The following is a 12,890-nucleotide window of genomic DNA, read 5'->3' as shown; positions in this document are numbered from 1 at the left end:
GTAACATCCCAGACACAAGTAACGTCCGAGACACAAAGTAACACCCCAGATAAAAGTAACATTCCAGACGCAAATAACATCCCAGACACAAGTAACACCCCAGACACAAGTAACATCCCAGACACAAGTAACACCCCAAACACAAGTAACACCCCAGACACAAGTAATATCTCTCACACAAATAACATCCCAGACAAAAGTAACACCCCAGATACAAGTAACATCCCAGACACAAGTAACATCCCAGACCCAAGTAGCATCCCAGACAAAAGTAACAACCCAGACACAAGAAACACCCCAGATAAAAGTAACATCCCAGATGCAAGTAACATCCTCGACACAAGTAACACCCCTGACACAACAAAGACCCCAGACACAAGAAACACCCCAGACACAAGTAACATCCCAGACACAAGTAACACCCAAGATACAAGTAACATTCCATAAACATGTAACATCCCAGACACAAGTAACATCCCAGATACAAGTAACACCCAAGATACAAGTAACATCACAGACAGAAGAATCACCGCAGACACAATTAACATCCAAGACACAAGTAACATCCCAGACACAAGTAACATCCCAGACACAAGTAGCATCCCAGATACAAGTAACACACCAGATACAAGTAATGTCCCAGACACAAGTAACACCACTGACACAAGTAACACCCCGGATACAAGTAACACCCCAGATACAAGTAACATCCCAGACACAAGTAACACCCAAGATACAAGTAACATTCCATACACATGTAACATCCCAGACACAAGTAACATCCCAGATACAAGTAACACCCAAGATACAAGTAACATCACAGACAGAAGAATCACCGCAGACACAATTAACATCCAAGACAGAAGTAACATCCCAGACAAAAGTAGCATCCCAGATACAAGTAACACACCAGATACAAGTAATGTCCCAGACACAAATAACGTCCCAGACACAAGTAACATCCCAGACACAAGTAGCATCCAAGAAACAAGTAACACCCCAGACACAAGTAACGTCCCAGACACAAGTAACACACCAGATAAAAGTAACATTCCAGACGCAAATAACATCCCAGACACAAGTAACACCCCAGACACAAGAAACACCCCAGATACAAGGAACTCCCCAGACACAAGTAACATCCCAGACACAAGTAACACCCCAAACACAAGTAACACCCCAGACACAAGAAACACCCCAGATACAAGGAACTCCCCAGACACAAGTAACATCCCAGACACAAGTAACACCCCAAACACAAGTAACACCCCAGATAGAAGTAATATCTCACACACAAATAACATCCCAGACAAAAGTAACACCCCAGATAAAAGTAACACCCCAGACACAAGAAACACCCCAGATAAAAGTAACATCGCAGATGCAAGTAACATCCTCGACACAAGTAACACCCCTGACACAACAAAAACCCCAGACACAAGTAACACCCCAGGTACAAGTAACATCCCAGACACAAGAAACACCCCAGACACAAGTAACATCCCAGATACAAGTAACATCCCAGATACAAGTAACATTACAGACAAAACAAAGACCCCAGACACAAGTAACACCCAAGATACAAGTAACATTCCATACACAAGTAACATCCCAGACACAAGTAACATCCCAGATACAAGTAACACCCAAGATACAAGTAACATCACAGACACAAGTAACATCCCAGACACAAGTAGCATCCCAGACACAAGTAATATCCCAGACACAAATAAAATCCCAGCTACAAGTAACACATCAGATACAAGTAATATCCCAGACACAAGTAACATCCCAGCTACAAGTAACACACCACATACAAGTAATATCCCAGACACAAGTAACATCCCAGGTACAAGTAACACACCAGATACAAGTAACACCCCAGACACAGATAACATCCCAGACACAAGTAGCACTCCAGACACAAGTAACATCCCAGAGACAAGTAACACCCCAGATACAAGTAACATCCCAGACACAAGTAACATCCCAGATAGAAGTAACACCACAGACACAAGTAACATCCCAGACACAAGTAACACATCAGATACAAGTAATATCCCAGACACAAGTAAAATCACAGCTACAAGTAACACACCAAATACAAGTAATTTCCCAGACACAAGTAACACACCAGATACAAGTAACACCCCAGACACAAGTAGCATCCCAGCTACAAGTAACACACCAGATACAAGTAATATCCCAGACACAAGTAACATCCCAGGTACAAGTAACACACCAGATACATGAAATATCCCAGGTATAAGTTACACACCAGATACAAGCAACATCCCAGACACAATTAACACCCCAGACACAAGTAACACCCCAAGCACAAGTGACATCCCAGACACAAGTAACATCCCAGACACAAGTAAAACCGCAGACACAAGTAACATCCCAGGTAAAAGTAACATCCCAGACACAATTAACACTCCAGACACAAGTAACACCCCAGACACAAGTAAAACCGCAGACACAAGTAAGATCCCAGGGAAAAGTATGGGTTGTTACTTGTGCCTGGGATGTTACTTGTATCTGGGGGGTTCCTTGTATCTGGGGTGTTACTTGTGTCTGGGGTGTTTCTTGTGTCTGTGATGTTACTTCTGCCTGGGATGTGACTTGTACCTCGGATGTTACTTGTATCTGGGGGGGTACTTTTATCTGGGGTGTTAGTTGTGTCTGGTGTGTTACTTGTGTCTGGGATGTTACATGTGTCTGGGGTGTTTCTTGTGTCTGGGGTGTTACTTGTGTCTGGGATGTTATTTGTATCTGCGATGTTACTTGTATCTGGAATGTTACTTGTGTCTGGGGTGTTACTTGTGTCTGGGGTGTTACTTGTATCTTGGGTGTTTCTTGTGTCTGAGGTGTTACTTTTGTCTGGGGTCTTTGTTGTGTCTGGGGTGTTACTTGTGTCGATGATGTTACTTGCATCCAGGATGTTACTTGTATCTGGGATGCTACTTGTGTCTGGTGTTTTCCTTGTGTCTTGGATGTTACTTGTGTCTGGGGTGTTACTTGTGTCTGGGGTGTGACTTGTGTCTGGGGTCTTTGTTGTGTCAGGGGTGTTAATTGTGTCGAGGATGTTACTTGCATCTGGGATGTTACTTTTATCTGGGGTGTTTCTTGTGTCTGGGGTGTTGATTCATTCTGGGATGTTCCTTGTATCTGGGATGTTACTTATATCTTGGATGTTACTTGTGTCTGGGGTGTTATTTGTGTGTGAGATAACACCCCAGACACAAGTAACACCCCAGGCACAAGTAAAAAAGCAGACACAAGTAACATCCCAGACACAAGTAACATCTCAGACACAAGAAACACCCCAGACACAAGTAACACCCCAGACACAAGTAACATCCCAGACACAAGAAACACCCCAGACACAAGTAACACCCCAAGCACAAGTAACATCCCAGACACAAGTAACATCCCAGACACAAGTAAAACCACAGACACAAGTAAGATCCCAGGTAAAGTAACATCCCAGACTCAAGTAACAACCCAGACACAAGTAACATCTCAGACACAAGTAACACCCCAGACACAAGAAACATCCCAGACACAAGTAACACCCCAGACACAAGAAACATCCCAGACACAAGTAACACCCCAGACACAAGAAACACCCCAGACACAAGAAACATCCCAGACACAAGTAACATCCCAGACACAAGAAACATCCCAGATGCAAGTAACATCCTAGACACAAGTAACAACCCAGACACAAGTAACATCTCAGACACAAGTAACATCCCAGACAAAAGAAAGACCCCAGACACAAGTAACATCTCAGACACAAGAAACACCCCAGACACAAGAAACATCCCAGACACAAGTAACACCCCAGACACAAGAAACATCCCAGACACAAGTAACACCCCAGATACAAGAAACATCCCAGATGCAAGTAACATCCCAGACACAAGTAACACCCCAGAAACAACAAAGACCCCAGACACAAGTAACACCCCAGACACAAGTAACATCCCAGACACAAGAAACACCCCAGACACAAGAAACATCCCAGACACAAGTAACACCCCAGACACAAGTAACATCCCAGACACAAGTAACACCCCAGACACAAGAAACATCCCAGATGCAAGTAACATCCTAGACACAAGTAACACCCCAGAAACAACAAAGACCCCAGACACAAGTAACACCCCAGACACAAGTAACATCCCAGACACAAGTAACACCCCAGACACAAGAAACACCCCAGATACAAGGAACTCCCCAGACACATGTAACACACCAGATACAAGTAACATCCCAGACAAAAGAAAGACCCCAGACACAAGTAACACCCCAGACATAAGTAACATTCCAAACACAAGTAACACCCCAGCCACATGTAACATCCCAGATACAAGTAACATCCCAGCAACTAGTAACATCCCAGACACAAGTAACATCCCAGACACAAGTAACACCCCAGACACAAGTAACACCCCAGACACATGTAACATCCCAGATACAAGTAACATCCCAGACACAAGTAACACCCCAGACACAACTAACACCCCAGATAAAAGTACCCCCCCAGATACAAGTCACATCCCAGACACAAGTAACACCCCAGACACAAGTAACACCCCAGACACAAGTAACATCCCAGACACAAGAAACATCCCAAACACAAGTAACACCCCAGACACAAGTAACATCCCAGATAAAACTAACATCCCAGACACAAGTAACACCCCAGACACAAGTAACACCCCAGACACATGTAACACACCAGACACAAGTAAAATCCCAGATACAAGTAACACTCCAGATACAAAAAACATCCCAGACACAAGTAACACCCCAGACACAAGTAACATCCCAGACACAAGTAACACACCAGACACAAGTAACACACCAGACACAAGTAACATCCCAGATACAAGTATTATCCCAGACACAGGTAAAATCCCAGATACAAGTAACATCCCAGACACAAGTAACACCCCAGATACAAGTAACACACCAGGTAGAGGTAACATCCCAGATACAAGTCACATCCAAGATACAAGTAGCACCCCAGACATAAGAAACTCCCCAGACACAAGAAACACCCCAGATACAAGTAACACCCCAGACACAAGTAACATCTCAGACACAAGTAACATCCCAGATACAAGTAACATCCCAGACACAGGTAACACCCCAAGCACAAGAAACACCCCAGATACAAGTAACACCCCAGACACAAGTGACATCCCAGACACAAGTGACATCCCAGACACAAGTGACATCCCGGACACAAGTAACACCCCAGATACAAGTAACATCCCAGACACAAGTAACATCCCAGACACAGGTAACACCCCAAGCACAAGAAACACCCCAGATACAAGTAACACCCCAGACACAAGTGACATCCCAGACACAAGTGACATCCCAGACACAAGTGACATCCCGGACACAAGTAACACCCCAGATACAAGTAACATCCCAGACACAAGTAACATCCCAGACACAGGTAACACCCCAAGCACAAGAAACACTCCAGATACAAGTAACATCCCAGACACAAGAAACACTCCAGATGCAAGAAACACCCCAGATACAAGTAACGTCCCAGACACAAGTAACATCCCAGACACATGTACAGCATGTATTAAATTCATTGATGCGTGGACGGAGGGGGATGATGGTGAGTCCTTTGCTGAGGACTGATCGTTCATCCTCAGTGAGGGGGAGGTCTGGAGGGATGGTGTAAACTCGGCAGGGCTGGGAGCTGGGATCTGGTGTGGGTGTGGAGCTGGGAGTGGGGGATGGAGCCGGTAACTGGAGTGGGTCTGATGGTTGGGGGAATGGGGGTGGAGTCATGAGCAGGGATGGTGTTCCCCTCAGGGTCTGGATTAGTGGTGCTGGAAGAGCACAGAAGTTCAGGCAGTATCTGAGGAATTTAATACACATTGTGACGTTGAACAATTCATCCGCCCCGTCCGCCTCCGAGCTTACTTTCACAATCAGGACTCCCGCCCACCTTCCGAGGACCCCTTCGCCCACCTCCAACACACTGCATCCATGTGGACACCCCGCGCTGGCCTATTATCTGCCCTCGACCTTCTCATTTCCAATTGCCGCCGGGACATTAACCGCCTCAACCTGTCTACCCCCCTCCCCCACTCCAACCTCTCACCCTCACAACGCGCAATCCTCCAATCCCTCTGCTCCAATCCCGAACTCATCAAGCCAGCGGATAAAGGGGGCGCAGTGGTAGTCTGGCGCACTGACCTCTACACCGCTGAAGCCAAACGCCAACTCGAGGACACCTCTTCCTACTGCTCCCTCGACCGTGACCCTACCCCCCATCACCAAACCATCATCTCCCAGACCATACAGAACCTCATCACCTCAGGAGATCTCCCACCCACAGCTTCCAACCTCATAGTCCGGGAACCCCGCACTGCCCGGTTCTACCTCCTTCCCAAGATCCACAAGCCTGGCCACCCTGGCCGACCCATTATCTCAGCATGCTCCTGCCCCACTGAACTCATCTCTACCTACCTCGACACTGTCCTATCCCCCCCAAGTCCAGAAACTCCCTACATACGTTCGAGACACCACCCACTCTCTCCACCTCCTCCAAGACTTCCGTTTCCCCAGCCGCCAACGCCTCATCTTCACCATGGATATCCAAACCCTCTACACCTCCATCCGCCATGACCAGGGCCTCCAAGCCCTCCGTTTTTTCCTCTCCAGACGTTCCCAACAGTACCCTTCCACCGACACTCTCATTCGTTTGGCCGAACTGGTCCTCACCCTTAACAATTTCTCCTTTGAATCCTCCCACTTCCTCCAGACCAAAGGGGTAGCCATGGGCACACGTATGGGCCCCAGCTATGCCTGTCTCTTTGTTGGCTACGTAGAGCAGTTGATCTTCCGTAATTACACCGGCACCACTCCCCACCTCTTCCTCCGCTACATTGATGACTGCATTGGCGCCACCTCGTGCTCCCGCAAGGAGGTTGAGCAATTCATCAACTTCACCAACGTATTCCACCCTGACCTTAAATTTACCTGGACCATCTCTGACACCTCCCTCCCCTTCCTGGACCTCTCCATCTCCATCAGTGACGACCGACTTGACACTGACATTTTTTACAAACCCACCGACTCCCACAGCTACCTGGATTACACCTCTTCCCACCCTACCTCCTGCAAAAATGCCATCCCGTATTCCCAATTCCTCCGCTTCCACCGGATCTGCTCCCAGGAGGACCAGTTCCACCACAGAACACACCAGGTGGCCTCTTTCTTTAGAGATCGCAATTTCCCTTCCCACGTGGTTAAAGATGCCCTACAACGCATCTCATCCACATCCCGCACCTCCGCCCTCAGACCCCACCCCTCCAACCGTAACAAGGACAGAACGCCCCTGGTGCTCACCTTCCACCCTACCAATTTTCGCATAAACCAAATTATCCGCCGACATTTCCGCCACCTCCAAAAAGACCCCAGCACCAGGGATATATTTCCCTCCCCACCCCTTTCTGCCTTCCGCAAAGACCGTTCCCTCCGTGACTACCTGATCAGGCCCCCCTTCAACCCACCCTCCCGTCCTGGCACCTTCCCCTGCCACTGCAGCAATTGCAAAACCTGTGCCCACACCTCCTCCCTCACCTCCATCCAAGGCCCTAAAGGAGCCTTCCACATCCATCAAAGTTTTACCTGCACATCCACTAATATCATTTATTGTATCCGTTGCTCCTGATGTGGTCTCCTCTACATTGGGGAGACTGGGCGCCTCCTAGCAGAGCACTTTAGGGAACATCTCCGGGACACCCGCACCAATCAACCCCACCGCCCCGTGGCTCAACATTTCAACTCCCCCTCCCACTCTGCCGAGGACATGGAGGTCCTGGGCCTCCTTCACCGCCGCTCTCTCACCACCAGACTCCTGGAGGAAGAACGCCTCATCTTCCGCCTCAGAACACTTCAACCCCAGGGCATCAATGTGGACTTCAACAGTTTCCTCATTTCCCCTTCCCCCACCTCACCCTAGTTCCCAACTTCCAGCTCCGCACTGTCCCCATGACTTGTCCTACCTGCCTATCTCCTTTCCCACCTATCCACTCCACCCTACCCCCCCCCCGACCTATCACCTTCATCCCGTTCTCCCACTCACCTATTGTACTCTATGCAACTTTCTCCCCACCCCCACCCTCCTCTAGCTTATCTCTCCACGCTTCAAGCTCTCTGCCTGTATTCCTGATGAAGGGCTTTTGCCCGAAACGTCGATTTTACTGCTCCTCGGATGCTGCCTGAACTGCTGTGCCCTTGACAAGCAACATGAGTTCGACTGGGACAACACTACTATTATAGGACAAGCCAAACAGAGAACAGACAGGGAATTCCTAGAAGCATGGCACTCATCCACAGATTCTATCAAGAAGCACATCGACCTGGACCCAATATACCGGCCACTGCAGCGGACAGCTGGAACTGACAACCGGAAGCGGCAGGGACAGGCCACTATAAACACCGGAGGAAACAACACAGAAGCGCTTCACAGGAGGCTCCCAAGCACTGAGGATGTCACCTAGACAGGGGACGAAACGTCTGCAACACAAATTCCCAGCTCGGTGAACAGAACCACAACAACAAGCACCCGAGCTACCCGGGTGGGCGGCACAGTGGCACAGTGGTTAGCCACTGCTGCCTCACAGCGCGAGAGACCCGGGTTCAATTCCCATCTCAGGCGACTGACTGTGTGTGGAGTTTGCACGTTCTCCCCGTGTCTACGTGGGTTTCCTCCGGGATCTCCGGTTTCCTCCCACAGTCCAAAGATGTGCAGGTCAGGTGAATTGGCCATGCTAAATTGCCCGTAGTGTTAGGTAAAAGGGGTAAATGTAGGGGTATGGGTGGGTTGTGCTTCAGCGGGTCGGTGTGGACTTGTTGGGCCGAAGGGCCTGTTGGGGAGAAAGTGAGGTCTGCAGATGCTGGAGATCAAAGTTGAAACTTTATTGCTGGAACAGCACAGCAAGTCAGGCAGCATCCAGGGAACAGGAGATTCGACGTTTCGGGCACAGGCCCTTCTTCAGGAATGACCCGAAGGGCCTGTTTCCACACTGTCAGTAATCTAATCTAAATCTTCTCACAAACTTTTAACTTATACATGCTGCAGGATATTTCCGTACCTGTCCAGAATCCAGGGAATTTCAACATGGTTCAAGCTTAACTGAGAATGGCCAAAAAATACCTCTGCATGAATTCTCAAATTAACATAACTGAATTTGGATTCCTCAACTAACTAAACAGGGAGGTCATGGACTCATGGTGTTATTGTTGGCCTCTTAATCCAGCTATTCCTGAAGAAGGGCTCTTGCTCGAAATGTCGATTCTCCTGCTCCTTGGATGCTGCCTGACCTGCTGCGCTTTTCCAGCAACACATTTTCAGCTCTTAATCCAGCAACCCAGGAAATGTCCTGAGGACCCAGGTTCAAATCCCACCACAACAGATAATGAAATTCAATAAAAACTATCTGAAATTAAGAGTGTTGAATGTGAATCCACTGTCAATTGTTAGGGGGAACCCATCTAGCTCACTGATATCCTTTTCAGGACAGACATTTACCACCTTTACCTAGTCGGACCTACACGTGACTCCAGACTCACAGCAATGTGGCTGATTCTCAACTGGGCAGTAAATGTTGGGCTCATCCCGTGCTTGAATACGATGGGGCTTGCTTTTATTCTGTGGAAATCTATAATTCGATAACTGCTTTACTCTTGGTTAATGGTTTAAGAAAAAACAAAGGTTCACTTCAGTCTGGTCTCACCTCCAGACACTATAATTCACGTCTCAGCTTGTAGTTTAGTTCAGAAAGGCAGCCTGTACTTTAGGTTTAATTCCAAAATAAAATACGCATTGTTCTGTTAAATGTTTAAATAAAAGGTGAGGCCCTAATAAAGCAATTCACCTGTCAGGAACTGGTCAGATTCACTCCCGATACAATTGGGAACTGAGGCATGAGGTTGAGAGTTGACCTGCTCATGTGAATGAGACCAACAGTCAGCATGAATAATTGCACAAACATCTATCATTTAGAAAAGCCAATAAAAACATGAGTTAAAACTCATCAAAAACCTGGCTCTTTACACAGGGTCCTGTGTGATCAGATTTCAGTCTGACAGGTGAAGGTGGAGTTAGAGGAGGCACACACTTCAGCAATGGTCTCGACTTGCTTAAGGCTTTGGCAGCCTGTATGGGCAGAACTGGAGCCTGTAGGATGGACGGCTGAACGTGCTATAGCTTCATGGTACAGGAGCATGACAAAGGATCAATTTGAGCAGGCCAGCAAATAGGCAAGAGAAGAGGTCATTTGTGGGAGCAGTATACACGCTATACACTTTATATACGTGCTGTAGGACACAAAATGGAAGAAAAAATAAATGAGAAAGAAATAAGTGAGAAATGTACCACAATAATCATGTATATTGGGTAAAAGATTTGCAATAGGAGGCTGGAAAATGAATTTGATATGATCTGTTCAAGTACATTCAAATGTCAAAACGTGAGCAGGCTGTTCCTCGCCAGGTAACATGCAACGAGTTCAGGATTTATCAATAACTTGATAAAAAAGGACCCTTGAGATAACAGTGATCATAACATTATCATACTCAGTTTGAAGGGAGGAATTTGGATCTAATACTAGTATTTTAAATTGGAATAGAGTCATAGAGTTGTACAGTACGGAAACAAACCCTTCAGTCCAACTCATCCATGCTGACCACATATCCTAAATTAATTAGTCCCATTTGCCAGCATTTGGCCCATATCCGTCTAAACTGTTCCCATTCAAATACCCATCCAGATGCCTTTTAAATGTTACAATTGTACCAGCCTCCACCGCTTCCTCTGGCAGCTCATTCCATGTACCACCCTCTGTGTGAAAATGCTACATCGCAGGTTCCTTTTAAATCTTTCCCCTCTCACCTTAAACCTATATCCTCTAGTTTTTGACTCCCCTACCCTTGGGAAAAGACCATGGCTATTCACCCTACCCATGCCCTTCATGATTTTATAAACCTCGATAAGGTCACCCCTCATTCTCTGATGCACCAGGGAAAATAGCTCCAGCCATTTCAGCCTCTCCCCATAGTTCAAACTCTCCAACCCCCGCGACAAACTTGGAACTTTTTTCCAAAACCTTTCAAGTTTAACAATATCTTTCCTAAAGCAGGGAGACCAGACCTGAACACAGCATTCCAAAAATAGTCAAAAGATTTGTTCTGTATAGTCACAAAATGACACTCACAATATGATGGCCCAACTCCTGTACTCAATGCGTTGAGAGTGTGGTGCTGGAAAAGCACAGCAGGTCAGGCAGCATCTGAGGAGCAGGAGAATCGACGATTTGGGCAAAAGCCCTTCAACAGGAATGAGGCTGGGAGTCTGAGGAGGTGGAGAGATAAATGAGAGGGGGGTGGGGCTGGGGGGGAGGTAGCTGAGAGTGCAATAGGTGGATGGAGGTAGGGGTGAAGGTGATAGAGCGGAGGGGAGATTGGACTGGATAGGCGGGAAGGGCAATTGGCAGGTTGAAGAGATCATGAGGATGGTGCTGAGCTGGAAGATTGGAACTGGGAGAAGGTGAGAAGAGGGGAAATGAGGAAACTGGTGAAGTCCACATTGATGCTGTGGGGTTGGAGGGTCCGAGGTGGCAGATAAGGTGTTCTTCCTCCAGGCGTTGGCTGGTAAGGGAGTGGCGATGGAGAAGGCCCAGGACCACCATGTCCTCGGCAGAGTGTGAGGGGGAGTTGAAATGTTGAGCCACGGGCAGTGGAATTGGTTGGTGCGGGTGTCCCGGAGATGTTCTATGAAGCGCTCTCCTCACTTTCGTCCTCACTCTATTCACTGACTAATAAAGGCAAGCCTACCAAATGTTTTCTTCACTACCCTGTCTATCTGCGACTCCATTTTCAAGAACTATGGACTTGTACCCTAAGGTCTCTTTGTTCAGCAACACTCCCCAGGGCTCTACCATTAACTGTGTAAGTCCTGTCCTGATTTGCCCTAACAAAATGTAACACCTCATATTTATCTAACTTAAACTCCATCTGTCTCCCCTCAGCCCTTCAGCATGAAAATTTTTAATTCGAATTCTCATTAACTTTCTCCCTTCCCCTCCTGGAAGAATTGATATTGTGCTTTGAAAAAATATGCACAAGGGAATTTAATGCAACATATGAAGCCGCTGCATTGGAATTACATTGACTGTCGAATGTGCATCCACATACAGCAATGTTGCATCTGTACAGAGCCTTCAAAATCAAACAGAATTCCAAGGTGTGATGTGATCACAATATCAGGATCAAAACAAAGCAAAAGATGTTGGTGGGTGACCGAAGATGGTGGTGAGATACAGGGAGGAAATTCTAGAATGTGAGGTGCTGCATTTTAATATAACAAACAAACAAACACAGGATGTATATAATTATAGAGTCATAGAGTCATACAGCATGGAAACAGACCCTTCGGTCCAACCAGTCCATGCTTACCATAATCTCAAACTACAGTGTGATGTAACTGAAAAAGACCTGGGTTGTTTGTAAAATCTCTCATCTGTTAGAATGGGCATGTTAGTTTCATTTCTTTCATATGTAAATCACAGAATTTAAAGTTCCACTCTCAAGTGAACTTTAACAATAGGTGCATTGTTGGCCCAGATAAATGCATTGAAGGTGTGAAGCCGTGTCCGTGCCCCAATGGTCAGACTGATTCTAATCTAAAAAAGGGATTTACAGAATCTTCCATGGATTCATGCAGTTTTTGAGCAAAATAAAATGTAATTCTGTTAAGTACAAATTCACCCCACAAACATTTATGTGTGTGTGCATGTGGGTATGTGTGGGGGTGGTGTGGTGTTATGAGTGTCTGTGTG

General features: G+C 46.8%; 1 protein-coding gene across 1 annotated transcript; it reads left to right on the top strand.

Annotated features, from left to right (window-relative positions):
- The first annotated feature begins 319 nt into the window (after nucleotides 1-319).
- Nucleotides 320-10,124, top strand: LOC148145772 (uncharacterized). The gene is made up of 3 exons (XM_088000287.1): nucleotides 320-1,027; nucleotides 2,282-2,407; nucleotides 10,113-10,124. The coding sequence occupies exons 1-3, from the start codon at nucleotides 320-322 to the stop codon at nucleotides 10,122-10,124; spliced, it is 846 nt and encodes a 281-aa protein (XP_087856413.1).
- Nucleotides 10,125-12,890: the final 2,766 nt, after the last annotated feature.

The sequence above is a fragment of the Chiloscyllium plagiosum genome, unplaced genomic scaffold (genome assembly GCF_037043375.1).
Source record: "Chiloscyllium plagiosum isolate Xiang-an unplaced genomic scaffold, Cpla_swu_hap1 HiC_scaffold_24, whole genome shotgun sequence".
In the NCBI taxonomy this organism is placed as follows: Eukaryota; Metazoa; Chordata; class Chondrichthyes; order Orectolobiformes; family Hemiscylliidae; genus Chiloscyllium; species Chiloscyllium plagiosum.
Note: the sequence above shows the minus strand (reverse complement) of the source record. Positions and strands in the feature narration are given on the sequence as shown.